Here is a 23,496-nt window from a genome sequence, read left to right as displayed (position 1 = left end):
GAGCGTTTGCGGGCGGTTACAGGGAGCGGCCAGAAGGTATGGTCAGTCGTTTTTCTCTTTGGGATCTCAGTGATCACTTTGGGAAGTAGATTTGTAGTTTAGTTTTCATGTAGTACGGAATCATTTCATGGAAGGTTTTGAAAACGAGGAGCAGGGCCTTGAAGGTGCAGCGTTTTTCAATGGGCAGCCAGTGCATGGAAGCTAATGCAGGGGTAACATGGTCGCGGATGCCTAGGTTTTTTAGAAGTCAGCCTTCACAGAAAATGTTATGGGCAGCTGATGATGAGTTCCCGCATAATTCTCCCCGCATTGAAACATTGAATTAGCAGCGGAGTGGTGGGGCTGAGGCTACCTACTAGAGGGGTAAGAAAAAGGGCACTGTGTTTTTAGCCGGGGTCTTATGCATTGGAGTTTGATTTAGGTTTTTTAGAAGGCAGATTGCAGCATTTTGCGCCCTTTGGAGGCGGGAGAGAGTTTTGGTAGGCAGGCCCACTAGTAGAGTGTTAAAATAGTCTACGCGGGATATAACAAAAGTGTAGAGTAGTTGGGCAAATTCAGATTCTGAGAAGTAGGCACGTATGGTTTTTAGCTGGCGGAGGTAGTAGAAGGAGGATGAAACTAGTTTGGATACATGATCTAGACGTTGTCTTTGGGTGTAAGGGTGTTTGTAGCCCAGGAAAAGGACGGACAGGGGTATACACATAAATCTTTGTGGATCCAGAGAACTTCTGTCTTGGATTCATTTAACTGTAACTTGTTTACGGTCATCCAAAACTGTATTTCAGTTAAGCAAGACTGAAGATTTTTGATTTGTGTGTCTCGGTGACGTCCTAGGGGAAGATAGAGTTGTAGGTCGTCAGCAAAGGAGTGGATTCTGATTCGGTGTTTTCCTGCTATGTCCAGAACTGGTTTGACATAGAGGTTGAACAGGAGAGGTGAAAGTAAGACTCCCTGAGGCACTCCATAGTCCCTCTTCCCTGCTCCCCTGGTCCAGTAGCACCTCCTCCCTGCTCCTCCTGTCCCTCTTCATTGCTCCCCCGGCCCAGTAGCACCTCTTCCCTGCTCCCCCTGTCCCTCTTCCCTCTTCCCCCGGCCCAGTAGCACCTCTTCCCTGCTCCCCCTGTCCCTCTTCCCTCCTCCCCCTGCCCAGTAGCACCTCTTCCCTGCTCCCCCGGTCCAGTAGCACCTCTTCCCTGCTCCCCCTGTCCCTCTTCCCCCGGCCCAGTAGCACCTGTTCCCTGCTCCCCCTGTCCCTCTTCCCTCCTCCCCCTGCCCAGTAGCACCTCTTCCCTGCTCCCCCGGTCCAGTAGCACCTCTTCCCTGCTCCCCCTGTCCCTATTCCATGCTCCAGCAGCACCCCTTACTTGTTTCCCCAGTCCTCGTAGGCTGTTCTGCCCCTTGGAAGCACGTTCTCTCTGACGTGATCGCGTATGTCAGAGGATCCCTGCAAGGGCCATACCAATGAATAGGGTATAGACTTAATAGAACGGGTCAGTAGAGTGGCAGTATGATCTGACTTAGGGGGGCCAGTAGACTTAAAAGGGTGGGTCAATGGTGTGGGCAGACTTGATGGGCTGTAGCCCTTATCTGCCGTCATCTTTCTATGTTTTCTATGTTTCTACAGGGGTGCTGTGCGGCCTGCGAAGTTTGGTACAGCCGGCCGCAATCTTTACGGGAGCAGCGCCCGACCCTCAGCGGCTCGAAGCCCTCCTTCCGGCAGCCGCCGCTCCACACTGCCTTTCATGCGTCTTAGCACACATGCGCACTCTGCCGACCACAGACCGACAGATCAGGGATCAGGGAACATGGCAGTAAGAGTGCGCATGCGCACTTAGCATTTTATTATAGTAGATTGCCTATTATAACGCAACTAATTAGGGAAATTATAAAGCAGTATTGCTCTAAACCAGTGTATCGCAAACTGTGGCCATGAGACACTGGGGAGGAAGAGAAGAGCCATCTGACTGCCTACAGGACGTGCCTTTCATGGCAACCATGAGGTCAGAAACATGGACGCGCCATTGCAAGACTGAACCATGGAAGAACAAAGTGCAGTAGTGTGCTTTCTTTGGGCAGAGAGAGCGAAACCTGTGGAAATTCACCATTGGATATTGATTCGGTATGGACATAGCACCAAAAATCAACAAAAGGTTTATGAGTGGGTAAAAAGGTTTAAAGCAAGAAGGACAGGTTTAACCGATGAATGTCGTTCTGGGATTGAGGGGTACAAATAAGAGTTGAGCTAGGTTATAGGAATAGTCAGGGACCACTGCACAGGTGATAGGCCTGAGGGGCCGCCGCAGGAGCGGACCGCTGGGCGGGATGGACCTCTGGTCTGACCCGGCGGAGGCAAATTCTTATGTTCTTATGGTCACCCATCAACATTGCACGCAAGAGCACATTGATAGGGCAGATGCCTTGATTAGAGAAGATTGATGGATAACGGTGTCTCAACTAGTTGCAAATTTGGATATCAGCCATAAAGCATGATGACTTGGGATACAGGAAAGTCTGCACATGATGGGTTCCCAAACAACTTACTGACCCAGTTTCTGATACGGTATGAAGAAGATCCAAGTATTCTGGAGAAAATTGTCATTGGCGACGAGACCTGGGTGCATCACTGCGACCCAGAGGACAAAAGACAAAGCAGGATTACGTAAAGGAAGTAGAGCTCACCTGGCTTCGGGAGCAGCCAAAAAACTTTTCTGCAGGAATGCAGAAGCTAGTTGAATGATACAACAAATGCGTCCTCTTACATGGGGACTATGTGGGAAAATGATATGTTCAATTGCTCACAGTTACTTCTATTAAAGCCGTTAAATGCATTTACTTTTTGATTTACCCTTGTACTTTAAGCCTGAAATGGAGAGACAGTCCTGGAGCAGAATTGTAACTATATGTGACCATCTCTGGGGAAAAGTGACTAACATAATACAATAAAACCTTATTTTATATTTCTAACATTACAGCAAACAATTTGTAATAATAAAAAAAAAAAGTCCAAGCCTCATCCTTTTATGTGAACAAACAAATAAGTTACAGAAGTTCAAATATGTAACTTTTGCAGATTTATGGACCCAGGACATGAAAAATTGGCCACTCTCAACATTTTTGGATTTGAGACTTTAGTCACCTTTTCCCAGAGATCGTCATAAAACACACAAACAGATAGAAATGCCAAGGATACTTACACCAGCTCCACAAGTGTAATTGCATGTGGTTACTGCCTCCCCCCCCCCCCACACACACATACAAAAAGAGGAGAGGGTGACCACTATAAAAGCAAGCAAGTCCACACTTTCTCTTACACAGGGCACTAGGGATCACTCCTGCCCCGACCAGGGCCTTGATGCTCAAAAGCTTGCCATGCAATTAAGAGTGGTTGAAGCCAGTCTTACTTGCAAGACAGTTCAGTTTCTGATGCACAAAAGGGTTCTCCGGGGCTTTTACCAATCCCAGTAGCGATATCCCTGGAGTGACACTTTTGTGCAACAGAGGCCTATGAACCAAACTCTGACTAGGCCTCAACCAATTCTGTCATGGATGCTTGCTTGCTTCTTGCATGTGCATTCAGCCCCACCTCACCATGGACACTGACATATCATCACAAGGTATCGAGAGGGAAAGATGACAGATCTATGCACCCTCTCGTTCTTTGAGATCACAAGGCAGAGATTTTTTGGTTGGTTGTTCCCACAATCCACTCTGATTCTAAAGTTGCAAATCGATCTCGTATGTTTCAAGTTGCTGGACCATTACTATGGAACTCGGTTTGAAAGCGTATTCTTTTCAACGGGCATTTTCAGGTTTGGATATTTTGTAATTATTTTAAGGTTTAAATTTAAGATGCACATTTATGTTGATTCATTCTGATTTGTCAAGTTTTGTTTTAATTATGTAATGCTGTTATCCACATAGATGTTTGATATGCAGGCAATGAGTGTTTTATATAAATAAATAAATATGGGACCCCAGAACGCTATAAGACCCTTTAGTGGCACCAGTACCATTAGCATTGGTGTCTCAGTCAACATGGACCGGAGTGCTCCCTTGGCCTGCTTTCTGTGTGATCTGATTGGGCCAAGGCTGGACTAAGGTCTGCTGGAAAGATTTTGGTCTGAAGGAGAGGAAAATAAATTTGGCCTTTGGAGAGGACAGACTGATTTCTGTGAGCTCTTCCCTAGAAAACCTACCAGCCTAAACACAGGCCTCTCTGTATCTGTACAAAGAAGGGCAAGCTCATATCCCAGGCTTCCCAACTTATAGGAGTTACCAATTCTGGTTGCCCGCTGAGCCGAAGCAGCCTTTTTGCTTCAGATAATCTAAAGTGATTGCCACGCCTGATCAACGTGTGCAAGGGGAGCCTTGTTCTTCTGACAGCCGAGACTGGGCTATGGTGAGCATTACAGGGGATTAGCTAGATTTACTTGTCTGTGATATTCAGTGTTATAACCTAAGGGCATTGTGGTGAGCCTAAGATATTCTGCAGCTAGAATTCATCTCAGGAAATTCCTTTAACACTTAAGAGCAGTGATTTTGCAACAAGGCGTCTAACCTGTAGCCACGCCCACACCTAACATGCATAGCCTATTTTTTTTTTCTAGGCCACCTAGATTTTTAGAGGCGCCTTGTTGCAGAATCGCACTTTCTTGATAGGCGCCTAGGTTTCAATCAATGCTGATTAAAAAGCTTAATTGAGCTTGATCTTCAATTTAGATAGGCGCCTATCTAGCTGGGGGCCTCCGAAATAGGTGCCTAACTTTAGACATTGGTTACAAAATTTGGGCCAAAGTGATTTTCTGCGATACCTATTCTGGCTACACTGAGAATCCTATGCAAATGTTATTACAAGGAGCTCATCAGTATTAAAATGAGACCTCCTTGTGATGGCAACTCTGGACCATAGAGAATGACATCACCGTTCCCGTCCCTGTGGATAACCACGGGAAACCGTCCTGTGTCATTCTTTAGTGTCCATCTCAACCTCAGTCCTTCTACATCAGCATTCTTCAATGCAAAGCTTGAGGGTCAGCGACTGGGACCATTCAAACTCTTCTCTCCACAGGGACGGTTTCCCACTGTCATCCGCAGGGGATGGGAACGGTGATGAATTCTGTCACCGTGTCATCGAGCTGCCAGTAACTGTTTGTGTATGTCCTCCACCTATGGTGACAACGCAGCTGTTAGGCATAGGGGACAGACACTCTCACACAACACATGCACAACATCGTGTGTTAAACCAAAAGCCCCACAAAAATAAAAGCTCTGGCAATCGGGAACTATACTGTGCCTGCGCAGAAGAGCTGAGCCTACCACTTAGCTCTTGTGTGCAGGAACTAGGCAGAATCCCTCCTCCTTTTACCAGGATACTCGGAACAAATCGTGTGCATATAATTTGCATGCTATATGTTCGTAGCTTAGCCCAGCAAATCAAAAATTGCTCCCAACCCAGTCTTTTTTACCAAGATGCTGCAGTTTTGTGCATCCTATCTTAGGTCACTAGATCACCAGGGCTTCTGAAGGTAGGCCCAGAGGGTATTGCTTCTGGATGAGGGAATTTTGGTTTCATCGAAAAACAAATTGGCATTTTTGGCCAAAACCAAATTGACTGTGTGGGGGGGGGGGGGGAGGGGGAGGGGCATGGAACTTGCAAACTGCTTTTCTATGGTTACAAATATACACATACTTATTTTGTGCCTGGGGCAATTGAGGATTAAGCATGGCTGAAGCCAGATTTCGGCCCAGTTTCCGTGCTAAAGCCAAAATTCAGGTGGCCTCTAATTTCTTGTATTTTCTTCTGTACAGAACATAAGTATTTGTTTCTCTTTCTTCCGTGTTCCACTGCTTATAGAATCTGTTTTGGGTGGGGGGAGCAATTTAATATTTTGCTTGTATATTGGTTTCTAATTTATGTTCTCTTGGTTGTGGTCTGGGTTTCCAAGTGTAGCCAAGGTGAGGGATTCTGTTAACCGGCAGGTTCTGCATATTAACGTATATAAATCTGTCTAATAAAGTTCTGTTCTGAAATGTTCACAGTGGATTTCCGTTCTTTGATTCTTAACGTCACATATATAACCAGAATAAATCCCCTTCCAACTCGCCTCCGAATCCCCCCCCACTCCTCCCACTCAGGCCATTCTTAAGCCTCTTTACAAAATCTTTGATGTTTGGTCCATCAGCTTCTCCAAGTGCATTATAAATTTCAAGCGCTCCCTCCATATTTCAAGCATCGATATCCTCGTTTGCTTCCAGCTTCACCACCTCTTGCTGACATAATCCCCCATTTGATCAATCTTTATTTATCTTTACAAAATCTGTGAGGCAATCCCAAAAGGTGCTCTTGATCACAAAGCTCTCCATTTTTCACCTCCTACCCACATTTCTTCCAATACCAGCTTGAGGTGTCTGGGAACAACATTTTTAGCCTGTGGAGTAAGATCCGTCTATAGGGAACCTTATAGGCATCTTCTTCTATAGCTAAACTTTCCTTTACTGTCCTCAGTTGCAAATATCCATTTCCAGTCTCCTATATTTCTACCCCCAAATCCGTCTCACACACAATCAGATGTAAGGAGCAACAACCTTTCTCAAGAGGAAGATAATTTAAAAAGTTTAAATAAAATTAAATGATTTTCACCTGTTACAAAGTTTCTACCCCCACATCCTCATCTTAACGCCTTTGAGCTCTCATATCGTGAAAGAGAATTAAAAAGTCCCCTTTATCCAACTCATATTGCTCTTGTGGATCTTGAAACTCTGAGTGTGACTTCCTCTACCATTTGATGAAAAGTGGACACGGCAGGGCCTGAAGACCTATCAAAGACACCCCTTGTTTCTCCCTTCTTTAACGAAAGTCAGCTTAAATGCTGAATTCTTGATCCTTTTGAGCTTGAGAACCTCCAGATTTGTAATACATGACGAGTAAACGGGTTTTGCACCTATTCCACCTGCTTTCCCCCTCCCCGTGTGATCCATGGTAAATATTTCAACTCAAAATTGGGCTATTCCCCTTTTCTCAATTAGAACTTCTGGCTGATTCCCACCCAAAGACCAATCCAAAAGGTGTTTCAATTCCACCTCTAAATAATAATGTTTAGCAGAGCCAGACCCCCCCTCCTTTCCACTGAAATAAAATTTCTTGTGCCACTGTCGGCTTTTTACAATATCCTTTTTGTAGTTTGGTTAGGACCACTTTGGGAACTAAAACAGTATGAAACAGGTAGAAGATTTATCTTTACGGCCACTATTCTCTCCCACCAGGGTCTCTCTGAATCCCACTGATGTCACCAGTTATCATATAATTTCCCCCTATCCACTCCTACTTATATCCACGGGTACCTAATTTGTTCTTTAACATGGCTTTACAAAAGGTAAATCGTGCCAAACGAACCTGATTGAATTTTTTGATTGGGTGACCAGAGAGAGGACATATGCTAGATGTAATTTACTTGGATTTCAGCAAAGCCTTTGCTACAGTTCCTCATAGGAGGCTGTTGAACAAACTTGAAGGGCTGAAGTTAGGACCCAAAGTGGTGAACTGGGTCAGAAACTGGCTGTCGGACAGACGCCAGAGGGTGGTGGTTAATGGAAGTCGCTCGAAGGAAGGAAAGGTGACTAGTGGAGTCCCTCAGGGTTCGGTGCTGGGGCCAATCCTTTTCAATATGTATGTAAGTGACATTGAAGGGTTAGAAGGAAAAGTGTGCCTTTTTGCAGATGATACCAAGATTTGTAACAGAGAAGACACCGAAGAGGGAGTGGAAAATATGAAAAAGGATCTGCAAAAGTTAGAGGAATGGTCTAATGCCTGGCAACTAAAATTCAATGCAAAGAAATGCAGAGTAATGCATTTGGGGATTAATAATAGGAAGGAACCGTATATGCTGGGAGGAGAGAAGCTGATATGCACGGACGGGGAGAGGGACCTTGGGGTGATAGTGTCCGAAGATCTAAAGGCGAAAAAACAGTGTGACAAGGCAGTGGCTGCTGCCAGAAGGATTCTGGGCTGTATAAAGAGAGGCGTAGTCAGTAGAAGGAAGAAGGTGTTGATGCCCCTGTACAGGTCATTGGTGAGGCCCCACTTGGAGTATTGTGTTCAGTTTTGGAGACCATATCTGGCAAAAGACGTAAGAAGACTTGAGGTGGTCCAGAGGAGGGCGACGAAAATGATAAGAGGCTTGCGCCAGAAGACGTATGAGGAGAGACTGGAAGCCCTGAATATGTATACCCTAGAGGAAAGGAGAGACAGGGGAGATATGATTCAGACGTTCAAATACTTAAAGGGTATTAACGTAGAACAAAATCTTTTCCAGAGAAAGGAAAATGGTAAAACCAGAGGACATAATTTGAGGTTGAGGGGTGGTAGATTCAGGGGCAATGTTAGGAAATTCTACTTTACGGAGAGGGTGGTGGATGCCTGGAATGCGCTCCCAAGAGAGGTGGTGGAGAGTAAAACTATGACTGAGTTCAAAGAAGCGTGGGATGAACACAGAAGATTTAGAATCAGAAAATAATATTAAATATTGAACTAGGCCAGTTACTGGGCAGACTTGCACGGTCTGTGTAAGGCCGTTTGGAGGAGGATGGGCAGGGGAGGGCTTCAATGGCTGGGAGGGTGTAGATGGGCTGGAGTAAGTCTTAACAGAGATTTCGGCAGTTGGAACCCAAGCACAGTACCGGGTAAAGCTTTAGATTCTTGCCCAGAAATAGCTAAGAAAAAAAAAAAAAAAAAAATTTAAATTGAATCAGGTTGGGCAGACTGGATAGACCATTCGGGTCTTTATCTGCCGTCATCTACTATGTTACTATGTTACTATGTTAACCCATTAGAAGGTTGTGTGGTCGGAGCTGCGTTATTTCCCTTTCTGTTAAAATGACCGATGCCTCCGTTTTATTTAAATTAACTTTAAACCCTGTTACTTTTTCAAATACCTGTAATTCTGACAAGGACCCTGGCAGCTCATTTAGCCAGAAAGGCCTTAAGTCTGGCCCTAGATAAATCAGGACATACTATTACATTTAAGCCACAAAAAAGTCTGCTTATAGCGAAAATTCAGTCGTAATTCCCAATTCCTCTCTGGCTCAAGGGCAAAGGTTTCAATTAAAGAGGCTTTGGATGGCAAAATATGGACTATGAACTCTCTCTCTAAAGCTAGTCTCTTCCCCTCATGGGTCCTGAAGGCTCAGTGCTAATGTAAAAAGCTCTTGTTAAAAGGTGGCAGATTCTCTTGGATCTGAAGGTTTTCCACAAAATATTCACCTATACAACCATGAAAACATGGAACAGTTTCCATTAGGACTGAACTGAACTACCTCAACTTTTGAAAACAAAAAACAAAACACCTCAAAACCTACTTATATGACAGACCTTGTCAACCTATAACAAACACTGCTGCTATCTTTAAAAACTATCATCAGTAATACACCAATACACTATCCCAGACATGATAACACATATGGAAAAGCTTCAAAAATTATAATGTACATGTCTGACCCTCCTCACTCATCTCTATGAAATTTTAAAAAATTTGTAACCAAAATTTTACTGTCATTGTAATTCCCCTTATTATATGTCGCTCTCTTTATTTGAAAATTACTTTAAATCTATTTTTGGATACGTATGATACAGAAATTAAGATTAGATTAGAGATCCGTCACAGATATCAGTGGCGATCTCTGATTAAACCTATCAATAGTCTTGAGCTTCTAGTGGACCAATGTCTAAAATCTCACTAAGAAAAGATGAAAAAGAAGCTTTCAAGTACCCCAGGCCTCTCCCTTTGGGCCTACCAGACCAGTTTAGGCTGCATGAGAAATACTGGCTGGCACAGTGCTATTATACAGTCTTAAAATCAGGTGCTCTCAGTCTCCATCTGCTGGCAGGTGAGCATAACCCAAGCATCTAGATTGGTTTGGAGGGCTGATAAGGAAAACTAATTTATGCTTCTCTCTATAGGTATCCCTTTGATAGCTATACTCCTAATTTTGTTGGCAGGGGCTCCACTGAAATGGCAAATAGAGAGAACAAGAGACACCCCTGGGGAGTTCCCCTCTCCAACTGAATTATAATCAGAATATCAGGCCTCTGGTCTTTTGGTACAGTCAGTAGCGTGCAGGACACTGGCGTGTCGACAATTCCACTCCGTCAAATGCGTGCAGCAACAAGTGTGCGCATGAAGGGAGAGGAACTGTCGGTGCGCCAAAGTAAGTATAATTGGGAGGGGGGTTTGCGGGAAAGATTGTGTCAGCATTGAACACCCCCCCTCAACGAGAGTGTGAGTTTTTTGGGGGTTCCCCCCCTCAGAGCACAAAATGCCTTATAAGTTTAGTAGACATGCTATCGCGCGTGAGTTGTAAGTTTAGTGGGGGGGGGGGGGGGGTTTCCCATCTCAGAGCAAAAAAAGGAAGGAAAAGGGCACGCGCACATGTCCTGGGCACAAACGTCACGGTAGAATTGTCAGCGTGCTAATGTCCTGTACACTTTTGACGGGTCACCAATCTTTCATATAATTGACGATTCCTTGTGCAAAATTGCCTCTGTCACCCCCTCCCCACCCACACAAAAAGACCCACATCGAACACTTTTTCAGCATCAAGGGCAAGTAAGATGGCCTTTTCCTTCATCTGCTGTATTGACTAGATCAGTGTTTTTCAACCGCTGTTCCGCGGCACACTAGTGTGCCGCGAGATGTTGCCTGATGTGCCGCAGGGCCGCCGGGCCCGGAGCTGACTAGGGGCCCGAGGCAGGGGCGCCAGTAGCTCGCCAAGGCAAAGTGAGTCGATCACCCAGGACTCATTTTGTCTTGGCGATCTAATCTATCGAGCCGATAAGTCTTCTTCTCCCCGACGTCAATTCTGCAGTCGGAGAGGAAGTTCGGGCCAGCCAATCGCTGCCTGGCTGGGCGGAACTTCCTCTCCGATTGCAGAATTGACGTCAGGGAGAGCATGCGTCGGCGTCGGCTTTGGGGCCTGTTATCCATTGGTGGGTCCTGTTCCCCGATGGCAGCGGCAGTGGCTTGGGGAACGGCAGGGAGAAAGAAAGGGGGCAGGCAGGGAAACAGAAGGAAAGAAGAGAAACAGAAAAAAAGAAAGAAAGGTCAGGGAGAGAGGAAGAAAAAGTTGGGGGAGGGAATGAGGTGTGGAGGAGAGAAAGCATACAGGCTGATAGAAGGGAAGAAAGATTGGATGCACAGTCAGAAGAAGAAAGTGCAACCAGAAATCACCAGACAAGGTAGGAAAAATGATTTTATTTTAAATTTAGCAAAGTGGAGGCAGTATTACCACAGTTTTCAAAGGAATTTGCCCAAATAACTTAATAGTTAACTGGGTAAATTCCCAGAGATGAAAACTTCCCTTCACTTACTATGCACAGTTCTGAATTTATATCTGCTGTCTATATTTTACAATATGGTCCCCTTTTACTAAACCGCAATAGTGGTTTTTAGCGCAGGGAGCCTATGAGCGTCAAGAGCAGCGCTGGACATTCAGCGCAGCTCCCTGCGCTAAAAACTGCTATTGTGGTTTAATAAAAAGGATGGAGGGCATATTTGTCTATTTTTGTATGCTATAAAAACCAAATACAGAGAGAGACTGAGAGCTGTTGACGAAGAGCTACGTGTGTGTCTTTCTTCGATTCCAGCCAGAATATCAGCTTTGTGTTCAGCCAAACAGGCCCAGGTTTCGCACTGAATAAAGTATTTTATAATTTTTATTTCGTAATAAAGTAATTATAAAATACTTTCTTTGTGTTTATTTGATTCCTATTCAAGAGAATTACTTTATATATAGTCAATATAGGCAGAGAGTTAAATTTTTTAACATTTTCTAATGGTGGTGTGCCTCGTGATTTTTTTCATGAAACAAGTGTGCCTTTGCCCAAAAAAGGTTGAAAAACACTGGACTAGATTAAATATTAAGGTCCTTCTGACACTGTCAACCACCTTTCTCTCTGGAATAAACCCTACTTGGTCTACATCAGGGTCCTGCAAACATTTTGACGCCACGGCATATTAAACTCAGTGCCACGGCTGGAGGGCATCTGGAAGTGCGTGGACGTCGGCATAAGGACGTCATGTGCATGTGTGATGGCATCACACCAACATCTGTGCATGCGCGGAGGCCCAGAGCCTATTTTTACACTGGTAGGAGGTAACTGATGGAAGAGAAGAGACACTGGCGAGAAGACGTGCCAATGCCGACTGACAGCCTACAGGGCCTGCCTCTCTCTGGACTTCCTTTCCCACTACGAAGACATTTTAAAACTGCTCTGCCACATCTCGGTCTCCTGCCCACCCGCCACTCCCTCTTCCTATCCCTGAAATGCTTTCATGTTTTCCTTATATACTGATATTTCTCAACATTTGCTTTTTTTCTGATCTGAAGAAGAATGGTTCCCTTTGAAAGCTCATCATAAAATGCACTGAATTAGTCCCATGAAAAAGGTATCACCTTATTTCCTCTGGGTTTTTTTTTTTAATTTCTATATTACCTTGGAAAGTGGACTAACCACAGGTACCACACCATTTCACTTCTGTAAAATATGAAAGAGTAGCCCGAGAGCCTGTCTCGATGGGCGTATTGTAAGACGGGGCTGGGAGGCCCATGTGTCGCCCACGAGGCAAGCTGGTAGAGGTGAAAGAGGGCGGTAGGAAAGAGTTAGGAATCAGTGGGAGGTGTGGTTTGCGCCAAAAGGCTGGCCGAGGATAGGGCAGGCAGAAAGAATGACGGTGCGGGGGAGGTGATAAAGCAGGGTCCTCCAGGGCGGCTTTTTCCCCACCCACCCGCCCGTTAGGGTGGCCTTGGTAGCTCGGGAAGGCGGGTCTCCTGAGATACTGGGTGCTGGGGCTCATGAGCGGTGGGCTGGCTGGGAGCCGTGCCTTGGGGGTCAGGTGACCCAGTTAAAGGGGCATGAGGTCATGTCACCCCTCAGACTCTTGCTGTTTGTGGCAGGGTCGGGGCAATATATTGATGTTTTCACCGGGTAGCTTGGGAAGAGCTTGCAGATGTTGTTCTATAGAAGTTTAATGTTTAAGGATGTTAATATATGCAAATTAATTTATTTGCTGTTCTTGTTTAATAAATTGAGCTGCAGCTATGTTCCAAAATTATGTGTTGTCTTTTAGTAATGAGAACAGGTGATGGGATGGGGGTTGTGCATGGGCGGCAGTAGGGACTATTCAGATCCCACTGTTAATACTGCAGTACCTGCGTTTGCCACAAAGTGGCAGTATTGGCACAGAAACAGTGTAGCTCTTCTATTTGCATATAAAGTCTTTCCTACTTCTATCAGGCTTTGCAGGGCCCAGCACAGAATCAGAACCTGAATGGAACTTTCCTTGAGCTACAAAAAAAAACAAAAGCAAACCATGAGATAGTAAGAGGAAAAAAAGGGGCAAGGGGAGGAAAAGCAAAGGGCTTGGAAAACGATTACAGTAAGGGCAAGGGAAGTATTTTTCCACACAAAGATGATACGTGAAGCTGAGGGGTGGGGTAAGAAGACATCAGAAGCATACATATGACCAGACAAGGGAAAGTAGCTTGGACAGAGCAAGGGAGACTGAGGATAGGATAAAACCTATTGCAATCAAACTACTGAAAAACCTGTCCCTTCGATCCCATCATCACTGCCTTGAGCGAAGTACATTGGCTACTCATAAGAAAACAGGCCATCTTCAAACAACTGACCATTGCCTTTAAACGCTTCCACAACACGGCTCCCTACTATATAACTGAAAAATTCCCCATCTACCACCCAGACCACTCGGATCGCAGCAAGAACGCTGACTTAGCTTCCTCCGGCCCACCAACTCCCAAACTTGATACCGCCCGGAGATGATCCTTCTCTCACAGAATGGCAAAACTGTGGAACCAGCTCCCCCCAGACATCTGAGTTTTAAATAGCCTACTACTGTTCAGGAAAGCAGAAAAACCATATTGTTCTCGAACCAATGCATACCTGCCTTGAGACCCCAATGACCAGGCTTTGGCAGGATAAACCAAAACTGAAAATCAGAATGTACCGCTCTCAACACTAACCTTCGACTCAAATATATGGAGACAGAAACCCATCCCGACACCCTAACACATTATGATTGCATCACTCTATACCCAGACTGAGCGCTTGATGAGTATAGTACGTTATTCCGCCAACATATTAAGAATAAGTCACTATATCCTGCACCTAATTCCCTAATATAATGTGAATAAACCCTGTCCTATGCTAATATAATGTAAATGTACCCTTATTCGTATGCCTAGTTCTATACCAAAATAATGTGTATGTACCCTACATTGTCTGTCGAAATCTGTTCTGGGCTCCTAGAAATCGAAATAAATAAATGAAACCTAATAGGGTTATGCAAATGCATCCTACTAATAACATATGAAAGGCAAGGGAAGGTGCTCTGATGGGGGGGAGGGGACGGACAGGAAGAGGTTCCATTGAATGTTGGGTTAAACCAAGAGGTCCACTGAGCTCGGCATCCTAAAGGATACTGGGCTTGATGGACCTTCGTTTTGTTCCAGTATGGCAATTCTTATGGGTCACTAGAAGGTACCTGCCAGACCCCAAACAGTAAAGCACCTTACAAAAGTCTTCGCATTCTTGTACAATCTAAACAATGCAATTTAAAGGGCCACCACAGTGAGTGGACTGCTGGGGATGATGGACCACTGGTCTGACCCAGCAGAGCCAATTCTTATGATCTTAAAGTGTATTTTCATTGATCTGTACAGCATTAGTGCACTTGCTCTGTGAAATAAAGGAGTTACCAGATATTCTGGGGTAAAATATTCAGCCGAGAGTGGTGAGTATTTTTTTTATTTTTTTTACAGATACATGGAAACATTGTAACATGATGGCAGATAAAAGTCAAATGGCCCATCTAGTCTGCCCATCCACAATAACCATTATCTCTTTCTCTCTCCGAGAGATCACACGTGCCTATCACAGGCCCTTTTGAATTCAGACATAGTCTCTGTCTCCACCAGCTCTTCTGGGAGACTGTTCCATGCATCTACCACCCTTTCTGTAAAAAAGTATTTCCTTATATTACTCCGGAGCCCATCACCTCTTAACTTCACCCAATGCGCACTTACATTACGGAGGTATTTAAACGTCTCTATCCTATCTCCCCTCTCCTGCCTTTCCTCCAAAGTATACAGATTGAGATCTTTGAGTCTGTTCCCAAACGCCTTATGACGAAGATTACTGGCATTGAATATCCAACTCTTTTACTTGGTTAAGTGGGATATTTAGCACTGAACTGCCTAAGCGAAGTCAGAGAAAGATAGGACCAAACCCGTAAGTGCAGATCACATTTAAATGTGGTTAAAAAATAAACTGCATTTCCGAAATGTGTTTAGTTCGGTAAACTTTGCACAATGTTTGGGGCAGCGTAGAAAGGTTGGTTGCCCCTCCCCCCCCCCGACTCAGCTGAGACCCCTCCCATATGAAATATTCCCAGGAGGCCTAACAGCCCCCTCCCACCTACATAAACACACAACAGTGGTTTTTACTCTCCCCCCCATCCCATACACTACCAGAGACCTCCCTGGTCATCACTGCTGTCTCTCTTCCAGGTATTGGGGGGGGAGGGGAATAGACTGCCAGGGAACATTTTGGTTATGGAATTGGAAGAGCAACTGGACCACTTGTGAATATTTAATGTGGGGAAGGGGCAGCTCAGCCCAGTCACTTTGTGGCATGTCTGTGTTTTTTAATGTAAGTTTCCTGTCAGTGTGAAACACCCATTGGCTCCCCATCACTCATCGAATAACATACAAAATCCTCCTGCTTACATTTAAAGCAAGATCTGAACACACCTCAGCATTCATTGATCATCTGCTAATACCATATTCCCCCTCCAGATCACTTTGTTTGACAGAACAAAATCTTCCTTTGAATATCCCTGATCTCTTCTGTAGTTCTGGACTCAAATTTGACAGCATCACCCACTGACTTCTTTCTAATACCCTTAAAGTGAATCTTGTGATGTCATAAGAACATAAGAATTTGCTGCTGCTGGGTCAGACCAGTGGTCCATCGTGCCCAGCAGTCCACTCACGCGGCAGCCCTTGGTCAAAGACCAGGGCCGTAACTGAGACTAGCCCTACCTGCGTACGTTCCAGTTCCACAGGAACCGGTCCAATTTTGTCTTGAATCCCTGGAGGGTGTTTTCCTCTATAACAGCCTCCGGAAGAGCCTTCCAGTTTTCTACCACTCTCTGGGTGAAGAAGAACTTCCTTATGTTCATATGGAATCTATCCCCTTTCAATTTTAGAGAGTGCCTTCTCGTTCTCCCTACCTTGGAGAGGGTGAACAACCTGTCTTTACCTACTAAGTCTATTCCCTTCGTTATCTTGAATGTTTCGATCATGTCTCCTCTCAGTCTCCTCTTTTCAAGGGAGAAGAGGTCCAGTTTCTCCAATCTCTCACTGTACGTCAACTCCTCCAGCCCCTTAACCATTTTAGTCGCTCTTCTCTGGACTCTTTCGAGTAGTACCGTGTCCTTCTTCATGTACGGCGACCAGTGCTGGACGCAGTATTCCAGGTGAGGGCACACCATGGCCCAGTACAGCGGCATGATAACCTGTGATGCTATCACATTCTCCAGATGCTAAACAAGGCATCCCACAATTTTTTTTCTGTGGCACACTCACAACCCTGCCTCACACCACTTCAGCCCCACCCAAACCTTGTCTTTTTTCCCCCTGAGCTCAGTCACGTCTGAAAGTCCTCCGAGTATGCACGGATGTCGATGCAATGATGTTGCACACATGTGTGCATGCACATGACCAGTGGCATAGCAAGGGTGAGAGGCACCCAGGGCAGTAGTGCCCTCTCCCACTCCTTCCCTGACCCCCCTGTCCTCTAGTTGTTCACTGCCGCGACTAACTTCAACGTGCTCCTCGCGACCACATCCTCTCCCTCTGACATCACTTCCTATGTGATGTCAGTGGGAGTGAATGCGGTCATGAGGAGCATGTTGAAGATGGTCGCGGCAGTGAACAACTAGAGAGATGGGGAAGGAGTGGGAAGAGGCGGGGGGGGGGAGGTGAAGAGGAGGAGGTCCCAGGGCGGACAGTTCCCCTTCCCCTTAGTACTGACATCATCACATCGACATCATCACATCGACTGACATCGATGTGATGCCTGACATCATCATCGATGTCATCATCTGACATCGATGTCATCACCTGACATCATCATCGATGTGATGCCTGACATCATCACATCAAATTGCACACATGCTCATAGGCCCTCCAGTCATGGCCCCAAGCTCAGGGAAAATGAGACAAGGTTCGTGTGGGGGAGGAGAGGTGCCGACACTGGAAGTGACACTTGGTAAACGTCAGGCGTCCTTCAATCCCTGGCAGCACACCCGGAATCTCGCAGTGGCACACAGTTTGCGATTCACTGCTCTACCTGAAAGACTGGTACATAAAAACATTCAAAATGGGTTTCAAATCATTTAAAAAATACATCAAAGGTAGAACAGTAGATATTTAGACAATATACACTTCTCCCTCCGTATTTGCTGTCATAGGGGATTAACAGACCAGTGAATAACTTTTTCATGTTATTCGCTCTTTTCTATTAAAAACCATCGTGAATATGGTGAAACTGCGAATAACATGGTGGGAGACCTGGCCTGTTTCTGAAGGAGAGGCAAAACATGGTGAAGAAAGTGCTGGGAATCAGCAATTTTCTCTGTAAATGCTTGGAATCAGCAATTTCTCTATGCAAACTGATGTAATTTGGGGGGAGGAGCCAGCAAGCTAAAGACTGTGAATAATTGAAATCGCGATTACTGAAACCGCAAATACAGAGGGAGAAGTGTCCTACCAAGTTGTTCTTGATTCCTGTCAATGATCAAACCAAGTATGTTCACTCAATCTTGGCTTATGATACTTGCAGTGATCACTGACAGGCACCCGACCTTTAAATGTTCATATTTCCATCAGGACAAGAAGCCAACTTTGCTCAACTTGGTTCGTCCCTCCCTGGAAAACCCAAGCCCTGCAATTATTGTCCACTCTCGTATCCTCTCTTGCCTCAATGTCTTATATTCCAACCTGGCTGCTTCTCACTTATGTTGCATAGAATTAATAGAGAAAAATTTTGTTATATAGTTAAAAAATGGCTCCCTATAGCTTACCAGGACCCATTCAAGGTTCTCATCACCACCCAGCAGGGTTTTCTACCAGGTAGACCTTCCCTTGTACTTCTACTCCTATACTTTACTATCCCGTCTCATTTCTCTTGCTTCAAAGCTGTTGCCCCTGTACTTTGGAAATCGGCTTCTTTTAATTCCATCTCAAGACTTTTTTTTTAATGAGTTCTAATAATTTTCTCTGAGGCATTTCCTACAGATCAAACTTTGCCTTTGGGCCAACACCTGCATCCCTTTAGTTCTTTTCCTTCTTTCATATCTTAGTTCAATATTTTTTATGAGTTTTAAACAGTTTCTGCTGTTTTAGTTGAATTATTAATATTTTACCATTTGTTCCTCTGTCCCCTGTTCATTTCCAAATTTGAACTGTAAACTGATGAGATACAACTTGTTTAGGTGAATATGAAATAAATATGACCTATAACCTGTAAGTATCAAAGGAGAGGGAGATGCTGTGCCACTGTTGTCACTCACCTGCGCTCTGGTTGTAGCGATTCATCAGTGTCCGCATGTCCACTTTGAAGCCTTGCTGCCAGCCTCTCACAATCTGGGTATATCGCTCCTTGTACTCTGGATCCTCCTCCTCCAATTTACTTGTCCATTTGGGCAGCAACTGAAACTGTTGGGTCCCACTGTCATACCAAGTCAAGGGCATGTCATCCACATATCCAATCCTATAAAACTCGGGGGCTCCAGATCCAGGCTCCGATATTCCCGTGTAAAAATATCGGAGCGAGTGAGACCCTGAAACACAAGAGACGCATCATCACCTCCAGCTCTTTATTAATACTTCTAGGCTCATTACTACTCCACAGAACAGAAGCCTGGTGGAACCTCACGCACGTCTTATTACAACCTGCCCCTATTTAGTCAAATTAGGCTTGATCTTACCCACAGATTGCTAATTCTGAAGACCAGATCTGTCCACGGCCTAAAGACTGGATTTCAAAAAACCCGGCATTAGCATTCTTTCCCTTCACTAAAGTGAAGTGCGATTTCAAATTCCCTGTTTGCACCCTGCTGGCACCACCCCATGTTTCTAACTAATTTTAAAGCAACGTTATAGATTGGATGGTCCTATTTTTGACATATTGCCTTGACTGAATCAAATGTTTAGAACATTTAAACTGAAAAAGCTGCGTCATTGAAAGCGAATCAAAATCAAACAATCAATTCAACAGGGTGAATCGAATCAAAATATTTTCCCCTGAACCAGGCAGCTCTAGGGTGTGGGCTCTGGTGCGGGTCACTTTGTTAAGTTATTTCCTCTTTCAGAATCATTTCTCTTGATACCAGGGCTGTGGAGTCGGTACATAAAACCTTCTGACCCCAACTCCTTTATTTATATATCTAAACAGGTGTTTACTACATGTTTTAAGTTTATTGTTTTTGGTCGGCTATTATGGATTTGTCAATTGTGTTCTGTTAGCATGGTTTTTGTGTTGCATTTTGCAGTAATTTGTCTTGTTCGGTTGTCTCGATAGTGGAGGGGATATTTCTGAGGGGGGAGACAGGGGTTTTGTTGATCCTTGTTCTGTATTTGTGATTTATAAAATGACAATTGGGCAGAATATTGTTTCTTTTTATACTGTAATAAAATGATTTCAATATAAAATCATAACTATTCGAGGCTTCTGCGGATAGGATCAGACAAAGTTCACAGCGACAGGCAGGGATGAGAACAGAGCTCATGGGGACAGGAACCAACTTTATCCCCATGTTATTCTCTAGGTGCCACCGATATAATAATCATAAAATATATTACATTTTGTAATCATCAAAAAATTGATATCAAAATATATTCTAAAAGTAAAAAACATATCCTGAATAAAAATGGGTTAATCAAATTATTACTTGTGAAATAAAAAATTAAAGTGTTACAGTATTTGCATGACAGAGTTGAACTCTGAGGTCCTTTTATTAAGGTGCTGATTTGCTGATTTAACGCACACTAAATGCCAGGACATCCATTATATTCCTGTGGGCATCTTAGCATTTGGCATGCTACCCCCCTTTACCTAACCACGACAGCGGATATTAGCCACGCTGTACGCTCCGTGCTGCTCCTGACGCTCATAGACTTCTTATGAGCGTCAGAAGCATTCAGTGCGGCTCCCTGCGCTAATAACCGCTATCGCAGTTTAGTAAAGGGGGGAGGGTAAATCGGTTAGCGAACCTTAATAAAAGGACCCCTCTATTAGGAGTCACAGTCGGCACATTTTCACCAGACTCCAACTCCAATGACTCAAAAATTGCTTCCGACTCCACCTCCAAAGCCCTGCTTGATACGACCAGAGGTAAAATCGAAACATACTGGGACAGAACAAAGTCCATCAAGCCCAGTCTCCTGTTTCCAGCAGTGGCCAGTCCAGGTTCCAAGTACCTGGCAGAACCCCAAAGAGTAGCAACATTCCAGAGCTGGTATTGTGATGTCATAATGCCTCATTCCACCAATGCCTAAGAGCCAGTCTCAGCAGTGATGTCACAATGGGTCGATTGTCCTATACTTGGCTCACATAAGAGTTGTCATACTGGGACAGACCAAAGGTCCATTAAGCCCAGTATTCTGTTTCCAGCAATAACCAACCCAGGTCCCAAATAGGAAAACAGATTTTAGGCTGCTTCTCCTACGAATAAGCATGGATTTCCCTAAGTCCATCTTAACAATGATTTATGGAGCTTTTCTTTTAGGAAGTTATTCCCTGTAATAGGCTCCTCCCTCTGGAATTTATTCCCATGGACAAGTTTCCAAGTTTGATTAATCGCCTAAACTAAGTTTCACAGCGATGAACAATATAAAACCAGCCAAAAGGTTTCATTTTTACTATTTCCAAAGGCCAAGAGAGACTAGAGACTTTGTTGATCCAGGAGGGTAGAAAGGGGAAGAACCACAATATAGAAAGAAGGGAAATAAAAGGGAGGGGAATTAAGAAAATCCCTCTCCACCGTCCCTGCCTTGATTTCATGTTCCTTCTTTTATTAAATTGTACCGATATATTTCTTTGCAAACCGCCTGGATTGTTCGATTTGATGCATCGCAACAGAAACCGGGATCGACCCCCTCAAAGGCTACTTTCCCAGGGATCCGATCGTGACAAGTAAGAGAGGACGAGACTCACCCGAGGAGCCATAAGTCGGCGACAGGAACACGAGGAGAAAGATCAGGATAAGTGCCATTGTCGCCCCCGACTCAGAGAAAACTGAAAATGACTTTCTCTCAAATGATCCCAAACGATTACACATGGAGAACGAGGGGAACTGCCCTCTTATTTATACCAGACACGCCCCCCCCCGGATTATTCGGCCAACCACAACTAAGGAGCGGCGGTGACGTCACTAGGCACTGGGCAGATCCCGGCAGCGCAGTAAAAGTGAAAGTGAAAGTGTTTCGGGCCCGAGGAGGCACGTGATGGGCTTTTGGCAGCTCTTCGACGTTCCGGGGGAATTCTGCGCAATAATTCCCTCCAAAGCGGTGCTTTAACGACCTGTAGGCTGTAGGCCTTATTTGTTCAAACTACACACTAGAATCAGATGTTCTAAAGCAGAGTAAAAGGAACAGAAACCAAACCCCACCTAAGATCCACCAAAAAGAGAACAAGTGGGGAGCGGGATAGAACATGTCAAGCTTGGGACAAACAAACTTTTCTTTCTATAACTTCAAATTAAATACAAGAGCACATGAATAAAAATACATGTATAAAAAGTCCTACGGACGTAATGTCAGGTCATTGGCTGAATCGTGTAAAATGTAAGGACATTACGTCCGTAGGACTTTTTATACATGTATTTTTATTCATGTGATCTTGTATTTAATTTGAAGTTATAGAAAAAAGTTTGTTGATAAACATCAGTCATTGGTCAGAAAAAACCTCCACTTTACACCAAAACTTGGACCATTCCTCCCTTATATCAGGTAAAGACTAAAGAGGGGGACTTGGCCTAATGTACGTGGGACAATGGGGGTAGATCTGGCGACCTGCCCAGGGTCACAAGGAGCAGTGTGGCTTTGAATCTGCAAGCCGCAATTCTAACCACTGTGCCATATTTTCAGACATAGAATGGTAAAAGATAGCACGGAAATTGTCTGACAAAGATGGCAAGCCAAAGTTAACAAAGCTGAGTACAAATATGACAAAACATGGTATGGTGAGACATCGCACGATGCGCATAGTTCAGTAAAACATAGTACGGTAAGCATAGGTTTATAAGATGGCTAAGATGGTATGACAACTAGAAAAATGTTTAGGCAAGCGGGCATGACGAAGCATAGTATGGAAGACATGGAACGGTAGACATTGTTTGGAAGACAAGGCATCAGAGATCAAAGCATGGCCGCTTCTCTGTCAGATGTCCAATCACACCACCTGCTTAATTGTAGTCCCGACAGGCGTACCCTGTTTCGCATGCTGAATCTTCAGGGGAAAGAATTCCAAGGAGCAAACCCGCATAGAATTAAGCAATAATGGCGGCTCTCCAGCTAGTAGCATTCCTTTTCATAGCAGCCTGGAAGAGAACGTCAACATGTTCGAAGATGCTAACAACAGTGTCTTGACGTCACTGAAAAAATAATCCAATTAGAAAAAAGCTTTCCGTTCAATAGCTGAATTCTAACCTATTGGGAAAGCATGTAAGCTATGAAAACTGTTCTATGTGTGACCTTGAAACAACATTTTTTTAAGGATCCAAATTCTCATAAGGAAATTCATTTGCAATCTGTTGCTACCTGTTGTTCATTATTATATTCTATACAAGTGGCTGCTTGGTTTATTAAACTGGAAAATTGCCATAAAAATGCAATTAAAAAACTTAGTAATATTTCTAACTCCTCCAATTCCCTTTCTGAGATACAAAGGCTTCAGCCCTACGGTCACAGCTAATGGAGGGCCTCAGGGTGATCTGAAGTTCTTTTAAAAAATATATATATACAAATTCAACAGCAGAAATGTGAAAAAAGCCCAAATACAAGCAACAGGCAACAGTTGAACAATTCCCCCAACTGAACCCAACCAGAATCCTGTAGGTACAAAAGAAGAGCAGAGGAGCCCAAACGGGCAGGCAAGTGCAAAATATCAAAACAGCAAGTACAGTGGCCTTCCACCATTTTGAAATAAGTGCCCCCCATCCACATCACTCGCCACCCAAACACACTGCCTTAGCCGCTCCACACATCAGAACACACATACCCTCATTCACACTAGAACTCCCCCCCATCCCCCCTCAGGGTACCAAGGAAACTACAAGCCCATTGCAGAACTAGTAGCTCGCTGAAAAGAAGAAGGTGTGGAATCTTCCCCCCCCCCTGATCTGAAGTTCTTACACTGTC

General features: G+C 44.5%; 1 protein-coding gene across 1 annotated transcript in view; it reads right to left on the bottom strand.

Moving 5' to 3' along the window:
* The window catches only part of LOC117350101 (major histocompatibility complex class I-related gene protein-like), a 35,631-nt gene extending 14,177 nt beyond the window's left edge, over positions 1–21,454 (bottom strand). The window contains exons 1-2 of the mRNA XM_033924075.1: positions 21,293–21,454; positions 18,648–18,917 (exon numbers count right to left, since the gene is read on the bottom strand). Of these exons, the coding sequence (XP_033779966.1) occupies positions 18,648–18,917; positions 21,293–21,416 (394 nt within the window). The 5' untranslated portion in view covers positions 21,417–21,454. The remainder of the gene's footprint in view (positions 1–18,647; positions 18,918–21,292) is intronic.
* Between the last annotated feature and the right edge of the window lie 2,042 nt (positions 21,455–23,496).

This window comes from Geotrypetes seraphini, chromosome 16 (genome assembly GCF_902459505.1).
Source record: "Geotrypetes seraphini chromosome 16, aGeoSer1.1, whole genome shotgun sequence".
Classification (NCBI taxonomy): domain Eukaryota; kingdom Metazoa; phylum Chordata; class Amphibia; order Gymnophiona; family Dermophiidae; genus Geotrypetes; species Geotrypetes seraphini.
The sequence above is the reverse complement of the archived record's forward strand: the minus strand, read 5'-3'. Positions and strand labels throughout refer to the sequence as shown.